This window comes from Bufo bufo, chromosome 2 (assembly GCF_905171765.1).
Source record: "Bufo bufo chromosome 2, aBufBuf1.1, whole genome shotgun sequence".
NCBI classification, from domain to species: domain Eukaryota; kingdom Metazoa; phylum Chordata; class Amphibia; order Anura; family Bufonidae; genus Bufo; species Bufo bufo.
The window spans coordinates 599,160,918-599,182,419 of record NC_053390.1 but is presented as its reverse complement, the minus strand read 5'-3'; the positions used below and the strand labels follow the sequence as shown (position 1 = coordinate 599,182,419).

The 21,502-nt window shown below is 46.0% G+C and overlaps 1 protein-coding gene across 1 annotated transcript in view; it reads left to right on the top strand.

Moving 5' to 3' along the window:
• Positions 1-1,827: 1,827 nt before the first annotated feature.
• AP1AR (adaptor related protein complex 1 associated regulatory protein) overlaps positions 1,828-21,502 on the top strand; it is a 48,840-nt gene continuing 29,165 nt past the window's right edge. Inside the window, exons 1-5 of the mRNA XM_040418362.1 lie at positions 1,828-2,006; positions 10,388-10,436; positions 14,960-14,986; positions 16,711-16,736; positions 21,269-21,365. Of these exons, the coding sequence (XP_040274296.1) occupies positions 1,933-2,006; positions 10,388-10,436; positions 14,960-14,986; positions 16,711-16,736; positions 21,269-21,365 (273 nt within the window). The 5' untranslated portion in view covers positions 1,828-1,932. The remainder of the gene's footprint in view (positions 2,007-10,387; positions 10,437-14,959; positions 14,987-16,710; positions 16,737-21,268; positions 21,366-21,502) is intronic.

Here is a 21,502-nt window from a genome sequence, read left to right as displayed (position 1 = left end):
TTTAGGGCCCTAATCGCAATCGCACAAAATTCCCATATCGTGCAGCCCTAATAGAGGCGGTCCTTGAATGTAAAATAATTGTGTCTCAAGATAAAGTCCAGAAGCTCAATCACAAACACAATAATTTCCGGATCTAAATTTGCCATATGCATGAAATATTGGCAGGCCCTGATCCCGTGGTCGTGGCATATCGACGTGTACAGGGCCGCTACATCACACGTGACCAGCCACATGTCCCCCTCCAGCGACACCCCATTGAGTTTCCTCAATACATCAGAGGTGTCCCTGACATAGGACGGCAGGGTCTCCAAGCATCCCCTCAAATAGAAATCCAGTCAATGTACTACTGCATGCAGTAAATGGGTATTGTATGGAACTCTCCCAACAATGATGTGTGCGTGGTACTGAATCCATGTCCACCACCCCAACAACCCTCACCCTAGACTAGCCTCACATAAGTGCTGCTTACCGATTTTCTGTTGTTATAGGAACAAAACAAATAAAAAACAAGGGACATGATCTGACACAAGCCGGACACCAATGGCCCCCAAAGGATCCTCTTGATTATAACGAGGTCTGTTGGGTTTTCGCCTCACATAATACTGAGGTAGGCAGAGGTACAGGGTCCTGCTTCTTTGATAAAACCTCCACTGCAGATATGAACCTACTACACCAAACCCAACACCTCAGAGTCCCCAAAACCCTGCAGGGTGGTGTGACACACAGCTTACTGAGTCAAAGCTGTGGAAGAAGTGGATCCAGCAGGAAGGAGAAGTTCTTCCTTCATATTTCTTACTCCCTTCCACCTCACTGCTGGCTTGCCACCATGGGCGGATTGGCCATAGACCTTACAGGGAAATTTCCCGGTGGGCCGGTGACCTGGGGGCCCCCAAGTCCTCCTCTCTGCCGTTGGCCGTACATATAATGAGCTCTCAGCAGTAATTAACGCTGTGAGAATCAGGTACCCATGTACCCGACCAGTGACCGCACATGCCCTCCTGAATTCAACTGCTATGGCCCACATGTGCCGGCCCGTACATCCCGATCTAGCCGGCCTTGTGCCTCTGTCCATAATGGGGAATGAAGTGCGCAGGGGAGGCGAATCTGTTGAATGGCGCTGGATTTCTCACTAAGAGGAGGACGTAATCAGAAGAACCTAGGGAGGGCCAGAGGGGTGAAAGAGGAGGGGTTTCGTATGAAAAGCGCCGAGGGGCCTGGGCAACGGACGCATGAACGCCACCCCTGGGCACCTTCAGAGGCTAATTAACATATTGAATAAAAGTGTTTTTCTGAGAAAATCGGCGATGGACAGAAATATGGAAGGTAGCATTCTAATATGGGGAATGTAATGGAGATCCTGATGTTAGTGTTCTATAATGGTGATTTGACGTGAAAGACTCCCTTTAAGCCCACTGCTCTATATCTTTATCAGAGACAACTGGAGGGAAAATGGCATCTCTTGATGAACACCACAGTGGGACAGCTTTTTCCGCAATATATTGCGCTGCACTATGGTATATGGTTCTGCTGGGACAGATGTCCCAGCTTATGTCTATTTGGACCCCCCTACAACATGGGGTCACTTTAGGTTTCCAGTCCGCCCCGGTTTGCCAGGAAAAGCTATGTCTGGCAGCACCCGCAAGGCTCCTTATCAGCAGCAGTCCCTGCCTCGGTGTCACGTGACCTAGCCCTCCCAGTCGCCCATGCACTGTAAGCTGACCCCTTCTTTTTGAAGAACCTGTCTGTGGCAGCGGCCATGTTTTTGTAGATCATGTACACGTCATGTAGCACAGCAGTTTGTCCTCTAGGGGTAGCTGCAGTGTGTCATGTGACAGGAGCTGGCGCCGTCCTCGGAATGCCGGCTGGGTGAGGCGGGTGTCCGAGCGTTCCGCGTCCCCAGGGCTGCCGTGTGCGCGCCCGGCTCAGTATGCCATGGGGATCTGCTGGACACGGTGCTGGAGTCTCTTCAGGAGGGAGAATAACCGCATCCAGAGATCTGGAGGAGGGTAAGCGGCAGGGGCGGGCGACGGTGTCGTGGCACTGCAAGGGTTAAGCCAGGTGGCGACTTCCCGCTGTCGCAGCGATTATCCGCTTCTGTCACTCCTTTGTTTTAGCCCACATTGGCGGGCACACAGCTGGAGTGGACTGTTTGTCAGACCTCCAGTCACGACCTGACATTACCCAGGTGACCCCTGTGGCTGTGATGAGAGGACTTGTGTAGAATGGGAATGTGTAACGTGATGTGTCCTTCTGAACCACCATCTGTAGGCGGAGCTTAGACCCCAGGTGACAAGGTATGTGCACCTGCCAGAAGGGGCGGAGCCTGACACCTGTCGGACACTTCCTGCTGCAGAAGAACAGCACAGCTAGTGCCTTCCTGTGGGAGAAGTGATGTCTTCATGTGCCATGGCCCCTTGGTTCTGGTGATGAGTGGGGTCCCTAGGATATGCCATCAACCCTTGTGTGGCTGTTAATAAAAGTAGAGGGCAGATGTCACACTGGCATGTGCGGTTAGGGGAGAACCAGCCACGTGACGGCCGCGCTGCCCATAGTGATCTGTGATACTTGGTGTTACATCCCCCTAGGCACGTCTGGGAAATGTGGCCCCCACAAGGACTTTCCCAGAAGTGGTATAAAATACAAAAATCCCACATCCATCATTCACACGACCGCTTCAGCAGTGGTGACACACCTGAGGCCAGTGATTGGCTGCATCAGTAACATGACTGCAGGATTGGGGTAGCGGTAGTCTAGTTTCACAGTAGGGTTGAGCGAAGCGCGCTTCGGATTATAGACTGAAGTCGCTTTGGTCAAAACTTAATTTGAATGCTGTACGGAGATCCGTGCCGGGTACCGCAGCTCAGCATGTGAATGGGAACTGGGCTGTAGTACGCCACAGTGCCGCTTTTCATACGGTAAAAATTGCAGCGTAGGAGAAGACACATCCCTTGTACACTTTGCAGATTTTTTCTGTGTGGAAATTGACCCGTGGTGTGGATTTTGAAATCTGCAGCATGTCAATTTTACCCTTTACCCTCTGCAATGCAAAGGGTGAGATTGGGGCAAAATCGGAAATTGTGCATGCAGAAAAAAAATCCACATGGAAATTCCCATGCTCCGGTAGCCTTAGGCTACTTTCACACCTGCGTTCAGGTGTCCGCTCGTGAGCTCCGTTTGAAGGGGCTCACAAGCGGTCCTGAACACAGCCGTCTGGCACTAATGCATTCTCAGTGGACGCGGATCCACTGAGAATGCATCAGTCTGCCAGCGTTCAGCCTCCGCTCCGATCAGTGAGCGGACACCTGAACGCTGCTTGCAGCGTTCGGGTGTCCGCCTGGCCGTGCGGAGGCGAGCGGATCCGTCCAGACTTACAATGTAAGTCAATGGGGACGGATCCGTTTGAAGATAACACTATATGGCTCAATCTTCAAACGGATCTGCCCCCATTGACTTTCAATGTAAAGTCTGAACGGATCCGCTCAGACAACTTTCACACTTAGAAATTTTTCTAAGTTATAATGCAGACGGATCCGTTCTGAACGGATGCAAACGTCTGCATTATAGGAGCGGATCCGTCTGATGAAACATCAGACGGACCCGCTCCGAACGCTAGTGTGAAAGTAGCCTTAGAGAGTATCGGTTGCTTCCTTGTAGGATGAAGCTGCAGTTTGGCGCCAGTCTGATCCTCTGGTGGACGGAAGCCAAGGCTGTTTACAGGAATAGCGTGGTCAGACAGACTTCTGTTATCACACTGGATCGGGGAGAAGGCTCCTTTTCTTGAGTATAACCTCTAGCGATGTTTTCTTAAAGGGTAACCAGTGGACAGTCCAAGATCCCATGGCGTGCGTCAGATGAGGAAAGGCTCCAGATGTTCAATATGTTACGTGCAGGGTGGGAAGAGTTCAGGGGCATCGGTGCTGTACCTCAGGATTCTGATCAAAGTACAGGAGTCCATCCCAATATTACAGGGGACGGCCAAATTCAGCAGCTCAGCAGTTCTCGAGGCCACTTAATGGCTTTCTAGAAGAATCTGCCAGTAAACTGGAAACTACGTAGTGTGCAATGCATTGGTCATCTCTGACAATCCCACCGGGCACACTACTGGTGGCAGGGCCTGATCAATCTCAGGAGCCTGGTGATCTCACTGCTGGTACCTCACTTTGTGGGTGGATTCCTGTTGATGCCTATGGAGGTACTTGTTGCCTGGCTACTAAAAAGGCTGTCCGGTCACTTGTACTATTGGTGGCAATGTACGCTAATGGGAATAAGCTAGCAGAAGACCTTCGTCTTCAGTCTGAAAATTAAAGGGGTTGCGTCACTTCAGCAACTGGCATTTATCATGTAGACAAAGTTAATACAAGGCACTTACTAATGTATTGTGATTGTCCATATTGCTTCCTTTGCTGGCTGGATTCATTTTTCCATCACATTATACACTGCTCGTTTCCATGGCTACAACCACCCTGCAATCCATCAGCGGTGGTCGTGCTTGCACACTACAGAAAAAAGCACCAGCCTATGCACGCTCCTGGCCGCCAGGAAGGCTAGAACTTTTTCCTGTAATGTGCTAGCACGGCCACCACTGCGGGATTGCAGGGTGGCCGTAACCATGGGAACAAGCAGTGTATAATGTGATGGAAAAATGAATCCAGCCAGCAAAGGAAGCAATATGGACAATCACAATACATTAGTAAGTGGCTTGTATTAACTTTCTCTACTTGCTGAAGTGACAAACTCCCTTCACATATATGCCTGTTATAAGCAGACATAAATTTCCCCACAATTAGCATAAATACATTTGTCTTAAAGGAGTTATGCAAGAATTGGAGGGGAGTTTGCAAGCCAGTACTGGGATGCAGTTAAGTAAACTTCCCTTTACGGGTCGGTCCAAGTGTGTGTGGGGGGGTTGCCTAAAACCCTACCCATTTTTCACAACCCCTTTAAGCCTTAACATGGCTGACACTGCAGGCAATTATTGGGAATGAACCATTTGTTCCCAATAATAGCCTGCTCTTTACAGGAGGTGAGAGCTGCATTTACCTGCAGCAATCCCTTCTGCTGAATAGGCACAAGTGATCACTCGTCCCCATACACATTCCTTGTTTCTGGGCAGCAGGTTGCGGTGTAGCCCGGGCGATGATGATTTAGGTGACCGCACCAGGGATGCTTTTACCTGATGAGCGAGCACTTGCCTCTAGGGTGCCTTCACACGTCGTCGATTGTGTTTGTCTGGGACTGAAAATCAGTTTCATTCATCTGAATGGGATTTGCAGAAATTCATGTGCTTTCTTCCAAAACCAGCCCTTTTCAGATAAATGGAACTGATTTTCAGTTGCAGAAATTTCAACAACATCATTTTCTGCATGTGAAGGCGCTCGTAGGGTACGACCACATGGTGCAGTCGTGTGGCGTTTGCGACGTGGCTATGCTGCTGTCGAGTGCCAGGCGGCTGAACAGCTGCAGCGAGTTCTGATTAAGCTGATGAAGACTGAACTGGTTAGGGTACTTTCCCACTAGCGTTTTTCTTTTCCGGCGCTGAGTTCCGTCCTAGGGGCTCAATACCGGAGAAGAACTGATCAATTTCATCCCCATGCGTTCTGAAGGAGAGCAATCCGTTCAGGATGTCTTCAGTTCAGTCACTGAACGGCATTTTGGACGGAGGAAATACCGCAGCATGCTGCGGTATTCTCTCCGTCCAAAATTCCGTATCAGTTGCCGGAATGCCGGATCCGGCATTAATGTACATTAAAAACACCGGAATGCCGGATCCGTCCTTCCGGTCTGCACATGTGAATGTGAAAAAAAAATAGAAACAGATCCGTTCTTGCAATGCATTTGTGAGACGGATCCGGATCCGTCTACAAATGCTGTCCGTTTGCATGCGACAGAACTGCTTGCCGGATCACTCTGCTGCAAGTGTGAAAGTAGTCTTAGTGGGTCTGTATTGTTAATGGCCGCACGCACTGGAGACGCTTGTGTGTAGTCCACATGTACATAGTCCAGGGGTTGGGATAGTGACAAGACGCAGGCTGGAAGCATCTTCAGCGCTTGGTAGAACTGAAGACTGAAGATGAGCTCAGCAATGTTCAGTTACAGTTCTGCTAAGAAGACTCTTTACACCATGTTTTCTAGTACAAAGAAACATCTTTCCCATATAAAGTATGTTACAAAAATGTTTATCATCAGTGACCTTACACAATATTAACAATAAACTGAAACAACTCTTAGGCCTCTTTCAGACGGGCGTTGCGGGAAAATGTGCGGGTGCGTTACAGGAAAACACGCGATTTTTCCGCGCGAGTGCAAAACATTGTAATGCGTTTTGCACTCGCGTGAGAAAAATCGCGCATGTTTGGTACCCAAACCCGAACTTCTTCACAGAAGTTCGGGCTTGAGATCGGTGTTGCGTAGATTGTATTTATTTTCCCTTATAACATGGTCATAAGGGAAAATAATAGCATTCTGAATACAGAATGCATTGTAAAATAGCGCTGGAGGGGTTAAAAAAAAATAAAAAAAAATTTAACTCACCTTAGTCCACTTGATCTCGCAGCCGGCATCTCCTTCGGTCTCCTTTGCTGAACAGGACCTGTGGTGAGCATTCATTACAGGAACAGGTCCTGTGGTGACGTCACTCCAGTCATCACATGATCCATCACCATGGTAAAAGATCTTGTGATGACCGGAGTGACGTCACCACAGGTCCTGTTCAGCAAAGGAGACAGAAGGAGATGCCGGGCTGCGCGAGCAAGTGGACTAAGGCGAGTTAAATTTTTTTAAATTTTTTTTTAACCCCTCCAGCCCTATTGTACTATGCATTCTGTATTCAGAATGCTATTATTTTCCCTTATAACCATGTTATAAGGGAAAATAATAATGATCGGGACTCCATCCCGATTGTCTCCTAGCAACCGTGCGTGAAAATCGCACCGCATCCGCACTTGCTTGCGGATGCTTGCGATTTTCACGCAACCCCATTCACTTCTATGGGGCCTGCGTTGCGTGAAAAACGCAGAATATAGAGCATGCTGCGATTTTCACTCAACGCACAAGTGATGCGTGAAAATCACCGCTCATGTGCACAGCCCCATAGAAGTGAATGGGTCGGTATTCAGTGCGGGTGCAATGCGTTCACCTCCCGCATCGCATCCGCTCGGGAATACTCGCCCGTGTGAAAGGGGCCTTACACTTTATGAAAATAGGGCATTTGGTGCAGCGAGGGCGTCACTGTTGCACTGAGCTACTGTGATTCCCTTTCCCACCCGTGTTACACCAAACGCCTAATTTGCATATTAGGAAGAAGTATCATAACTGGGGAACAGAGCCTCAGATCAACAAAAGAAAAACAGGGTTTTAACCATTGGACGGCCACCTCTGTACATGTACTTGCGAGCGGACAGCATAGCTACGGGTTTCTGCTGTTTCAAAGGGCAGAGGCCGGGCCTACTGTCTGCGATTGGCAATAATGGCAATCGCAGACATTTAACCCTCCAGATATTGTGGTTAAATGTGACCGTGACATCTGAAGGCTGAAAACCCAGAGGTCCTGCGCTTCCGTGCCTGGAACGGCTCCCCCTAGCAGCGATTGGGGAACCTTTTATTCCATGCGGCAGGCCTGGTTCTCCTGAATGATTTGAGGCTGCCACAGCGGCAGGGCTCCATAGGAAAATAGTGCCATTCTCATAGACTCCAATGCTAATGCCTAGGGCTGTGATGGCTAACATCCGGCACGCCAGCTGTGGTAAAACTAGGACTCCTAAGATGCCCCCTTGCTTGGCTGTTCTCAGAACTTCATAGAAATTATTGGAGCATGCTGGGAGTTGTAGTTTCGCCACAGCTGGAGTGCCAGAGGTAAGTGGGAAGGGGGGGGGGGGGGAGTTTTTTTTTTTAAAACGATTGAAAAAATAAATCTAAAACTTTAAATCACCGTCTTTCAAATTGGATGACCTGCAGAACTTGCGGACTCTGACACCCTCATTATATTCTCTGTCCTGTGGCCACCAGTGTTAATGTAAAGAGCCGTCTGGTACGGGGCATGCAGATTGCCATGTTAATGAGGTCCTTTTTATGGCACCATTAATGCGGGGGCACTCAAATAAAACTACTACCACAGGACCCTGGTAGGACTACTGTAAATGTGCTATTAGTAGCTTCCGAGCCTTTCCTATATTTCCCGTCTCATCTCCGCTGATCCAAGGTGACAAGCAGTGTGATGTACGTCATTGTGCTGCAGCCGCCGTCGCAGGTTCTACTGAGGACGTGTGCATCAGCGGCGAGCCTGCAGCCTAACATCATGAAGTATTCATGGAATGACTTTATTAATTAATGTGCTTTTCCATATTGTGTAGCCCTGTGATGTGTAACTGGGTGGGATGGTGATTGTAGACTGTTTGTGTAGTAAAATGTGGGGAAAGGGATTCTGGTCTTTCCCACCACTTGTGATATCTGGCTGATGTTACATAAGGGATCTGGGGACAGGCGCGTGTCTTAGGCGTGTATTATCTGACCAATGGTTGGTGTGTATAACAAGAGATCTGTGTGTACTCAGATAACTGACCAATGGTTAGTCGGAGAATCTGTCGGTGTAATACAGGCCTTATTGTGGCCTTATCTTTAGCAGTGGCTTTTTGGGGACACAATAGATGGAATAAGCTGTATCTGCAGAGCTCCTGGGAGAAAGGTTGTCATTAATTACCTCAATATTGGATATTTATATACGCTCTGGTGCCCCCCTCTACTTAGCCTTCTCTGTCTTCAATATAGACATTGAATGGAGCAGCAGGGACCTGTTCTACTGACCAGTGGGGGTCCCAGCGATCATACATTTATTATCTATCCTGTGAACAGGTGATCAATCCTTTTCATCAGATAACTTCTGAACCATTTTAGAGGTGGTCCCCTTCCCATTAGGCTCAGGCCCCTTAGTGTTGCAGTCTGAGGCTGGACCTCCGTATACAGTGCTTTTCACAGATATGCATTGGCCTAGATTTACTAATGGCATAAAAGACTGTCTAGATCTGCACCAGATTTATCACGGGGGCTTGGGCTGGATGCTAAATGTGGGGCAGGGGTAGAACCTTTTCTCTGACTCTACACATACTTTGAGAGAGAATTTTATGCCAGAATTGTGATGTAACTTTGGTGCATCTGAAGCCCCTCCCCTTATTATGCAAGTCAGATTAAAGCGTAGAAACCCTAGTTACTCCTATTTGTTTAAAGGGAATCTGTCACCTGGTTTGACCATATTAAGCTCTCACCATTGCCATGTGTAATAAATTACCTTCTCTCCTGCAGTGGTTTTCTTTCTTATTTTCATGCTTTCATTTTGCTAAAAAAGCGATCTTTGTGTTATGCAAATGAACCCTGAAGGTGCCCAGTGGGGTGTTTATTCTTCACCCTCTGAGCCCAGTAACGCCCCCCTGCAGTGCCTAGCCCAAGCACGCCTCCTCGCTATGTAGTAACGTCCCACAGTCTAGCCCCCTCGGCTACGTCAGTTAATTCATTCAAGCCACGCACCAGGAATCTTCAGTTAGTCCGGCTAAAATCTTGCGCAGGCGCAATACCGCCTACTGCCTGCGACTGTGCGATCCGACCCCTCCTGAGGACAACAGCGATAAGAAGACATCACTGGGCTCTGCGCATGCCCAGTGACACTTTTGAGGCTGTTGCCCTCAGGAACGGTCGGATCGCACAGGCGCAGGCAGTAGGCGGTACTGCGCCTGCGCGAGATTTTAGCCGGACTAACTGAAGATTCCTGGTGCGTGGCTTGAATGAATTAACTGACGTAGCCGAGGGGGCGGCGCCGTTAAACTAGACTGTGGGACGTTGCGATTGGCCAGGCTATGAGCTGAGCGCTGCGATTGGCCAGCGCTACAGCATAGGAGAAAGAGACGGCGTCAGGTTCCCCTGGGTGGAGCCTAACTATGAAGATACCGGAGGCTATAACCGGAGAACAGTAAAATAACATGAGAGGCTTTATAAACAGTATCGGGAAAGATTCCCGCTGCATTGGATGCTCCGTTAGAGACCCCCATGACAGATTCCTTAAAAAAATGTTGGACAAAATAGCGTAGCATTCCGAGCAGAACAGTGGAAATAGAAGCGCTCATGTAAACGCAGACTTATCCTGCAGTGAACGTATACAACTGTATGTAGGTTGTCTCATCCAAACTGTAATATATAGATCCTGACTGTGAAAGAACAACACGGAAGGAAGCATCTAGGTAAGAAAGATTGGGAGGAGGCACATCATGGTAGGAAGGAGGTGGCGTCCATTAGGTCACAAGAATGAAGCGGGAATAATATTCTGTGAAAATAATAAGGTGTGCAGAAAGCAAATGACTGCTGGAGTAAAGTTTATTAATATTAATGTCTTTTTAACCTCCAGATCCAAATATTTTAGAAGTTGCTCAAGAGGGGAGCACTATACTATTGAGGTAAGTCGTTTGTTTGTTACATGTATTCTCCTAACTGATAAATTGTGATCAGGGATGTGAATTTTTAGTTGCCCATGGGTGACAGCTGCCATAATGCATGAGGCTATTACGGTCCGTTGGTTTATTGTACAGGTTGGCCTCCAATGTACCCTTTTTGTTCTAAATATTAGTATCTGGGAAACTAACAACTTCCTGACTCTTGTGGAGAGTAAAGCTCAATTCGGGGTACACCCTGTTGATGAAATCAAAGAAGGCTATAATGGAAGATTCAGGTACCCCCCACCCCCATATGCAGAAAAGGTCATCAATGGAACCACCGGACCTATTGCTGGAATGGTGCATGTTTATACACAAACTTTTCCTTAAAAAAAAAAAAAAAGTAATGTAGGCTTTTGCCTATGAATGGGGGGGGGGGAGGCACATTGGACCCCATGGCGGTCCCCTGAATCTTTATAAGGATGACATCACCAAAGAGGAAATCATTTTCCTTCAATACCAGCTCAAGTAGTTTCATGCACAACTCCTGTTGTCAGGCTTAGATCTGATTCGGTGGCCAAAAGCCTCTGTGTAGCTGCCAGATCTTTGTGGTGTTCAGTTCAAGTACAGTATATACACTGTTATTGTCATGGGTTAGTAACTGACAGTCATCTTCAGTTATGGAGAAATCCTGCAGTTTTGAGAGAGTCACCAATGTTTAAAGGGAATCTGTCATGTTCAGCTGCAGGCAGCATGTTATAGAGCAGGAGGAGTTGAGCAGATTGATGTATAGTTTTGTGGGAAAAGATTCAGTATAACCTGAAATGTATTCATTTAAATTCCTGCTCATTCTGGGTTTTGAAGTCCAGGAGTCGGTCCTATCAGTGATTGACAGCCTTCCCTCTATGACTGTGTATACACAGATGGCTGTCAATCACTGATAGGATCAACTCCTTTACTTCAAAGCCCAGAATGAGCAGGACTTTAATCCCTTCGCTACCAGCGCCGTACATGTACGATGGGCAAACATGGCGCCTGTTCGTGCGTGCCGGTCGCGGTCAATAAAGCCTTTAGATGCCGTGATCAAGCTTGCGCTTACAGGCTTTTTACCGGCATCCTCTGTGGCCAATGAGGATGCTGGTAATTGAACTCAATGCCCTAGGTCTCGCTGAAGAGACCAAGGGTATTAAAGCTGCAATTCTTATTTTGGCCAGCTTGTGGCAGGCCAACATAAGAAATGAGCAATTCTGAGCAATAAATGGATATAAAAAAATCCATGATTGTTCAGAAGAAAAAAAAAAAATGGGATTTTGTAGGCTCAAGTACGAGCTTCAAAATCATAAAGTTTAAAAAAAACAGTTAAATATCAAAAAAATAAGAAAAAATATAAATGTTTAAATCACCCCCCCTTTTCCGTAGAATAAAAAAATAAATGCATAAATAACAAAATATATAAACATCATGGGTATCACCGCGACCAAAAACGCCCCCCCCCCCCATATTAAATGGTGGCACTAGAAAGTACAACTTGTCCTGCAAAACATAAGTCCTCATACAGAGTTATGGCTCAAGGAAGATTGGTAAGAAAAATGAAAAGCCAAAATGAAAAAAACTCTGGTATCCTAAGGGTAAAATGTCTAAAATACAAGTTTTACAGAATCTTTTCCCATAAAACTATATCAATCTGCTCAGCTCCTCCTGCTCTAGAACATGCTGCCTGTAGCATAAATTGCATTTTCATGGTGACAGGTTACCTTTAATTATAGTGGCATAAGAATTCTATCCAGATAAATCCCCAGTGGGGACAAGACAGAGTTGGTAGATGCCATGATAGGTCTACCGGGCGGATTATAAAGAAATTTATGAATTTTCGGTAGACATAAAACAGTGTTATTATGGGATTACAATTAATCAGACTTATCCATAATGACGGTAGCAGCGCTTTTATTGGTCAGTTAAATTATCAACTGATCATTGTGCTGCAAAGAACCTAGGGACATTTTCTTCTCTTGGGCTAGATCTGAGGCAGGATTAAACTTGTCTTCTGTATCTTGGAGCAGCACATTGTGTATCTCAGCATGGGCTAATGATATAAAAGTCTCAGCCGGTGTCACGGACGTTCCTGTGCCAGGAGATCAGTGAGACTGGCAACACGTGCTTCCTTGTTTATCAATTCGTGTCTGTGTTGTTTCTGGTGATGTCCACACCCCATGCCTCAGGTTTTGCTTATGTGGTCATTTATACTTCCCTATTTATTGTGGCTTCTCCCACCAAGCTGTGCAGTTTATAGCTTCAGTCTTGTTTTAGATTGCTGGTGTTTGGATCTCGGAAGAGTTCCTGTGCTTCCATAGCTATTTGAAGTGAAGTGTCTTCTTTCCCTTTTGTTTATTGTTTGGGTTAACTCGTGTTGCTCTTTTCCCTGTCATTTGTGCTTAGGCCTAAAGGGAGACTCCTGTTCGTCCTACCAATTGGAGGAACAGGTCTCTTGTCCTGACATTAGTACCAGGGTCCTTCAGAGTGAACTAGGACTTTAGGTTCCGGTGTATGAGCTCACCTACCTCTGGGGTCAGTTCATATATGTAGTCAGTCAGGACTTTGAATAGGGTTCCTCTAGGAGGTGACAAGCTCCTTTCCCTAGTTTCCAGGCCTTTTACCCTCACCCCTTTCCCTCCTACGTTCGGTGTGAGTTTTCCTCCCACACCGAAATGTGACAGCCGGATGGTTGTGTCTTGGAGGCATAAAAGAACTCTTGTTCTGTAAACCCAGAGATGATCTATTCAATGGGTTCTCTGCAGTCTCCTTATGTTCCACAATTAAATTCATTGATTTATTATGAAAATTTATTTTCAACCTGTAGTTCTTGTTCCAATACCAAAGTATCTGGGGGAGGGACAAAAGGATTAACCCCTTCCTGATACTGACAATTCGGCAGGTGAGACATTTACAGATGAAATAGTCACTACCAAGTTCTCATTATCTGTGACCGGGTCTGCATGTGATTCTCTTCTTCACCAGCCGCCACCCTTCCTCGTTGGTTTTTTGGAGGGCCCCACTCAGTCCCTTGAATATTCATATGATTTTATGTGTACACTGTTAATTTAGTTTGGGATGACTTTGGTTACTCACTGTGCTGAAGAAGGTCAGTACACAGCCGAAACATGACTGATTAATAAGTGGTTACCAATGTACATTATATATCTATCTCTGGACCAGACTGGAAACTCACTTAAAAATTACACATTTGATTGAGCAAGAACCAGTTGAGTGCCGTGGTACTTAGTTTTATGCCTACAAAAGTGAGGATTTGTTTTTGTGTTTAGTCACACCAGATCTGGAGTGTTTCTGAAATGTTTTGTTCTTTGTCCAGGATTTTAAGAAATTGACCTAAGAGTAGGAAATAGTATTTAAAGAGAACCTGTCAGGACAAAATGCATTGTAATCTGCAGGCAGCATGGTATAGAGCAGGGGCTGAGCAGAGTGATATTTTTAGTGTTGTGGGAAAAGATTCAGCAAGGGAGAGTTCTCATCACCTTTCATTTTCTGTTCCGTTTGAGCCATTTCCGTCTGAGATCCGTTTTTTTTAGATGGTAAAAAAGTACCGCATGCACCTGTGTACAGAAAAGCGATTGTCATCGTTTAAAGTGAAATTATGTCCTTTTTAGTTCAAGTTCCTTGAAGATTTCTACAATTAAACAATTTTGCTATTATACTGTATATGATAATTTTAATTGTCTGCCATTGTTTCTAAAGTGGGACCTGAATTTAAATACTTTTTTCTGCACATAAGTGCCTATATGTGTATAGCAGAAGAGCGGTATGAGACATTGGGGGAGATTTATTAAGACCAGAGTTGTGTACACCAGTCTTAGGGGTTGTCTCATCATGGACAATGGGGGCATATTGCTAGGATATGCCCCCGTTGTCTTATAGGTGCGGGTCCCACACCTATATCGAGAACGGAGCCCCGCAAGTGAAGGAGGGTATGCGCTGGCTCGGCTATTTCCGTTGGCCCCATAGAAGTGAATGGTAGCGAGAGCCGCGCATGCGCGGTACGCTCCCATTCACTTCTATGAGGAGTCCTCCAGCCACCACCTTGCGGGGCTCCGTTTTCAATATAGATACGGGTCCCAGCGGTGGGACCCGCACCTATAAGGCAATGGGTGCATATCCTAGCGATATGCCACCATTGTCCATGATGAGACAATCCCTTTAATGTGTCCTGTGCTGGTATGAGATGCACCATAACTGAAATCTACTCCGGGGTAGTTTTTTGGTGCAATGTGTGCCACAGGTCCCCTCCTCCCACCTATACCCCATCTACTTTTTGCCCAAAAATGGGGAGAATGTTGGAGACTGGCACTTGCAACAAAATTTGTGACTATTCTATGCCAGAAAATCAGTGTACAGCCATAATAAATCTCCTATGAGATTATTATTATTATTATTATTATATTATATATATATATATATATATATATTTTTTTTTTTTAAATAGAGCGAGTATCAGGATAAATTTTCAATTTTGACATTTGTTTTTCTTCTAACAGTTTGAAAACCTTGTAGAAAGTGATGAGGTAAGTACGAATACTTTATTTAGCTTGTGTTAGTCAGATCATAGCACCATTTGCCCAAAAAAAGTGAATTGCATAAAGACTGGGGTTATAAGAACTCTCCCAGAACTGCAGGTTATCAGCTATGCACCCATTATGGACTGAGAAGGTGGGACTCATCTTTCTGAAACAGTAGTCCATCCTTACAAACAACCTTTAACTGAAGAATGCATCCACATTTTTATTTTATATTTTTATAAAAATTTACTGTGTGAATTCCTACACTGGCCCACATTTACTATGCTAAGCGTACCACTTTCGTGTATTTTTTTTTTTTTTTGCCCCACAATTTTTTCACATCTCATTTTAGCCACTAATCCCCATTATTTAGATGAGCCAAAAAGGAATTACTTTTTCCAACATCCTCAATATTTCACATTTTTAAACTAGATTGTGGGCTCGTCTGGCTTTTAGATACATTTATGAAGCTGGCCAACTTAGAGAGAACCTTTCACCGATTATTACACTATGAACTAACTATACAGACATGTAGAGCGGCGCTCTGGGATCTCCCTGCACTTACTATTATCCCCGGGCGCCGCTCCGTTCTCCTGCTATGACCTCCGGTATCTCCGCTCACTAAGTTATAGTAGGCGGAGATTCCAGTCACTAAGTTATGGTAGGCGGAGTCTGCCCTTGTTCTGCTCTAGGGCTGGCCAATCGCAGCGCAGAGCTCACAGCCTGGGAGGTTATTTTCTCCCAGGCTGTGAGCTCTGCAATGCAATTGGCCAGCGCTACAGAAGAACAAGGGCAGACTCCGCCTACCATAACTTAGGGAACAGAGCTACCGGAGGACATAGCAGGAGAACGGAGCGGCGCCCAGGGATAATAGTAAGTGCAGTGAGATCCCTGGGCGCCGCTCTACATGTCTGTATAGTAAGTTCATAGTGTAATAATCGGTGAAAGGTCCTCTTTAGAGTTAAGGCGGGTTTACACGGTCCAATATTCGGGCCAATTATTGCGAACAAACATTCATACAAACCCTTTTTCTCCAGATAATCGGCCCATGTAAAGGTACTGCAGATCACCTGATAAATGAGCAGAACGCTTGTTCATTGAGTGAGATGATCTGAGGTGCGGCCACTTAGTTCCAGAGAAGGGAATTCCTAATGCTTCGGCATACAAGACATTTTGGGCAATTTTATGCTTCGTGGGAACAGTTTGGGGAAGGCCCCACAAAGCAAGATCCATAATGGAATGAATGTGTGAGTTTGGTGTGGAAGAACTGGTTTCACGCAGAGCCTTGACCTCAACCCCATCGAAAATTCCCACAGATGCATGTTTAGGGTTGGTTCATGTATCAAGGAGTGCAAAAGTATGCATGTTACTCAGAAGTTCTGTAATATTGAACTTTGTAACATTGTAAGGGCTCATTAACACGACTGTATGGTTGCCATACCCGTTTCCCGGACCGCAAATAGCCGGCCATAAAACACGGGCGCCAGCAGTGTGAACTTGACTACAATGGGTCCGTGATCCGCAAGATACTGCAAAAGATAGGACATGTCATATATTTTGCGGTTTGGCGGCACGGATCAGAAGCCCACATAAACACTTCAAAGCGCTTCCTTGGGCTTTCGGATCCGTGCCCTCTGCACTGCAAAAGATAGGACATGTCGGTCGTGTGATTGGGCCCTTAGTAATATACTATTTATTGAAATGTGTTTTGTATTTCTCCTTTTTTCCAGGGTGAAAGCCCAGGAAGCAGCCAAAGGTACAGTGTCAATTTTAGAACCCAATTTATGTTCATTTGGTTATCCCATTATTAATGTAAAAAATTAAAATCCAACATAATCTATTACAGGACAATGTCTTTCTAATAAAGCTAGAACCAGCCCTGTACCTCTCATGGATCCAGAGTTCTCCCCATTCACTCATCCAATTGTTCTGCTAGGTTAATTTCAAGCTGGCATCTTAGGGGCTTACCCTCTCAGGGGTGTGTCCTGTCTGCTGCAGCTAGTGGTAATTGAAGGATGGAACTGAGCATGTGCTTCCACCTCAGTGAGCAGGACAAAGAAGAATTCAGTAGCTATTGTAATGTCTTAGTATGCTATCGGAGCAATGGGGAGGAGACATCAGCTTCTCTAGTGGGCGTTCCTTCTCCCTGCGCTGCGCTGCGATTGGACAGCGCTATAGCCAGGGATAAGGAACGCCCACTAGAGAAGCTGATGTCTCCTCCCCATAGTAATTAGCATATGGAGCAGGAGACAGTAATGGGACACAGCGGGCGAAGAGAGCGGCGCCCAGGAAGAATAGTAAGTGCTGGGACATCTCTGGGCGCCGCTCTGTGTAGCCTGCTGCTTAAAGTCCGGACCCATATAAGGTCGTCTTTAACACATAATACAGGAGGCAGGTGCCGGCAGCAGAATCGCATAGCCGGCACCCTGCCGCTGACAGGGAGCTGCGATCAGCGGCAGTTAACCCCTCAGGTGCGGCACCTGAGGGTTAACTGACGCTGATCTGCTGCCAGTACCTGCCTCCTGTATTAAGGGTTAATTATCATTGGTGGCGCAGTGTGCCCTCCCCCTCAACCCCCCACCCCATTAAAATCATTGGTGGCACAGTGCGCCCGCCCCTCTCAACCCCCCAGTATCATTGGTGGCAGTGGCCACAGGGTCACCTCCTCTCATTGGTGGCAGTGGCAGCTTCTGATCGGAGCCCCAGCAGTGTAATCCTGGGGCTCCGATCGGTTACAATGGCAGCCAGGACGCTACTGAAGCCCTGGCTGCCATAGTCGGCTCCCTGCTGCTGTGTGTACTATGCTCAGGGCAGCAGGGAGTGTGTGAGGTCCTATTCACCCTGATGGTTCTGGCCCCTAAGGGGGGAAATAGTTATTAAATAAAAAGTGTAAAAACAAAACAAAAAAAAACACCAAAATATTAAGTATAAATCACCCCCCTTTCCCAATTTCACATATAAAATATATAAACAATAAATAAATAAATAAACATATCACCTATCACCACATCAGAAAAGTCCAAACTATTAAAATATAAAAAAAATCTATGCAGTGAACGCCGGAACAGAAAAAATAAATAAAAACTGCGCAATTTGCCATTTTTTAAAATGCGGAATGCACGTGACTTTTTTTGTTTATTTTTTTCACATGGTGTCGAGTATCGCAATACTTTTTTATGGTATCGAAATCGAATCAAAAATTTGGTATCGCAACAACTCTAGTCTGAGACACGCCCCCTGTCTCTTCATTGGTTTAGGCTTCTGCTTTCTCCCTCTTCAGCAGGAAGTCAGTGCAATGGAGAAGTGATATTGAGTACATCAAGGGCAGAATGATTCTAAGCAGAGAATACTATGTATGGAGACTTCTCTGACTTTTCCATCAAATTATATGGCAGTAGAAGATCAGCACATTCTCGCTGTCAAAACGGCTTTTTTGGGATCTGGCATAACATTGTGGCTTAATCATAATGCAGATGTGAATAGGGCCTCAAAACGCTTACATGGAAACCTGCTTGGCCATATTACCTCTAGTGCTTGAAAGTGCATAGTCACTTTATAGGAAGATTCCATGTTGCCAGTGTCGGACTGAGGTGTCTTGTGCCCACCAATAATATTATTTCTGGGTGCCCAATGTACAGCTACATGTAACTATCGCCTACTCACACAGCGACAGACAGCTGCAGGATCATTGGTTATGGGAGGCCTTGCTGCGACTTCAAGAAGGCAGGCCCCTGGGTAAGGGCTCATGCACATGACTGTGTATTTTGTTCGTACCGATGCGGACCGATTCACTTCAATGGGACTGCAAAAGATACTGACAGCACTCTGTATGTCCGTTCCATGTCCCTGCAAAAATATAGAACATGTACTATTCTTGTCTGTTTTACGGACAAGGATAGGACTTTTTGTGGAACGGAACATCCTTCCATCTATAAAAATGTGGAATGCACACGGCGGGTTTCCGTGCTTTGTGGATCCGCAGTGTGTGTACCGTGAAAACAGCCAAGGCTGTGTGCATGGGCCCTTAGGAGGATACTGACTTGCTTGTCTCCTGTAAGTAATCTCAGCCTCTTGATGCATCTATTCTAATAAACTGGGTAGTTTGCTAATCCAGCCAGTTTTTTATGAATATAGATAGGCAGCGTACAGCAGCGCAACCAGCCTATCTATATGTAGTGCAGTCAGTCTGCTGTACCACGTGCCACTTCTGCAGGGGGTGCGGGACTAGGGGCACACCGAGGGATTCATCTGTCCTTCACGGGCAAGTCTAAACCTGCATGTAGCTGACTTCATGCTCACATCTATCGTTAGAGTTCCTGACCCCTTAAAATGTTTTTTTTTTTCTGTGCCGTTGGAGGCTCTAAGGGTACTTTCACACTTGCGTTTTTCTTTTCCGGCATAGAGTTCCGTCACAGGGGCTCTATACCGGAAAAGAACTGATCAGTTTTATCCCCATGCATTCTGAATGGAGAGTAATCCGTTTAGGATGCATCAGGATGTCTTCAGTTCAGTGCATGCTACGGTTTTATCTCCGGCTAAAAAAACTGAAGACTTGCCTGCATTCAGAATACCGGAATGCCGGATCCGTCCTTCCGGTATGCGCATGCGCAGACGGAAAAAAAGGTGAAAAAATAAATGCTGGATCCGTTTTTGGCGGATGACACCGGAAAGACGGATCCGGCATTCCAATGCATTTTTTCGACTGATCAGGCATTTTTAAGACTGATCAGGATCCTGATCAGTCTTACTAAGGCCTCTTTCACACTTGCGTTGTCCGGATCCGGCATGTACTCCACTTGCCGGAATTACACTCCGGATCCGGAAAAACGCAAGTGTACTGAAAGCATTTGAAGACGGAACCGTCTTCAAAATGCTTTCAGTGTTACTATGGCACCCAGGACGCTATTAAAGTCCTGGTTGCCATAGTAGGAGCGGGGAGCGGTATACTTACAGTCCGTGCGGCTCCCGGGGCGCTCCAGAATGACGTCAGAGCGCCCCATGCGCATGGATGACGTGTCCAATGCGATCACATGATCCATGCGCTTTGGGCGCCCTGACGTCACTCTGGAGCGCCTGGGGAGCCGCACGGACAGTAAGTATGCTGCTCTCCCGCTCCCCACTACACTTTACTATGGCTGCCAGGACTTTAGCGTCCCGGCAGCCATGGTAACCATTCAGAAAAAGCTAAATGTCGGCTCCGGCAATGCGCCGAAACGACGTTTAGCTTAAGGCCGGATCCGGATCAATGCCTTTCAATAGGCATTAATTCCGGATCCGGCATTGCGGCAAGTGTTCCGGATTTTTGGCCGGAGCAAAAAGCGCAGCATGCTGCGGTATTTTCTCCGGCCAAAAAACGTTCCGTTCCGGAACTGAAGACATCCTGATGCATCCTGAACGGATTTCTCTCCATTCAGAATGCATGGGGATAATCCTGATCAGGATTCTTCCGGCATAGAGCCCCGACGACGGAACTCTATGCCGGAAGACAAGAACGCAGGTGTGAAAGAGCCCTAATGCCATCAGTTAGCATACGTTTTGCCTGATCCAGCAGGCAGTTCCGGCGACGGATCTCTCTGCCGCAAGTGTGAAAGTAGCCTAAAAAGTGAAAATGCTGCCCATTACACAAACCTAATGTCCATGTACAAGATAGAATAGAACCTGAAGTGTGACCACCATTTAGCTTTTCACCGGACGTTAACTACTTGAGAAAAGTCAAACTTCTATTCTACCATTAAAAACACTTTAATTATAGTAGTGTATGACAACTTTATTCATATGTTTAGTTGTTTATTGATATGATTTTGATATATGTGGATATAATAAAGATCAGATTCTCATGGTATACACTTGTCTTGGAAACGTTCCTGGGTGATTGAGTGTGTGTTACTATATTATTCTCTTTTCATAGTGTATGACAACTGTTTAAGTAGTAAATGTAAAGTGCAAATCTACGCGTTATTTTTGCCCATTTGAAGCCAGTGAGAAAAACCAAACCTGCCCCAACACAACAGTGATACATTTTTGCACAAACTTTCCTTTACTAACAACTCGTATGTGGTCAAGAGACACTATATATGTATATGGTACAGTACATCTGCTGCTAAATTGCAGTAAAATGCCTTATGAGCGTTGTGTTAGTAGGGAATTTTGATTTTCCACATCCACACAGGCTGCTAATAAAGAACTGAAGATATTCAGTCATCTGAATTCCAATGGGTAATGTGACCTGATGGAGCCACTAGCTGAACAACAAAAAAACCGTATATTTATTTAGTACTTTCTTCACAGACCTTTAAGCGAGGAAGAAATATTGGACCTAAAGGAAAGGCACTACAATTCCATTACCGACAGACAGAAAAGAGAGGATTTCAAGATACAGAATGAGGTAATGATCTCCACATCTCGGAGTCTCAGCGGTCACAGAAGTTCCCTTTTATCAAATACATGATAATACAGAATAAGACATATGTAATGGTCCTATAAGGCTACTTTCACACTTGCGTTCGGAGCGGATCCGTCTGG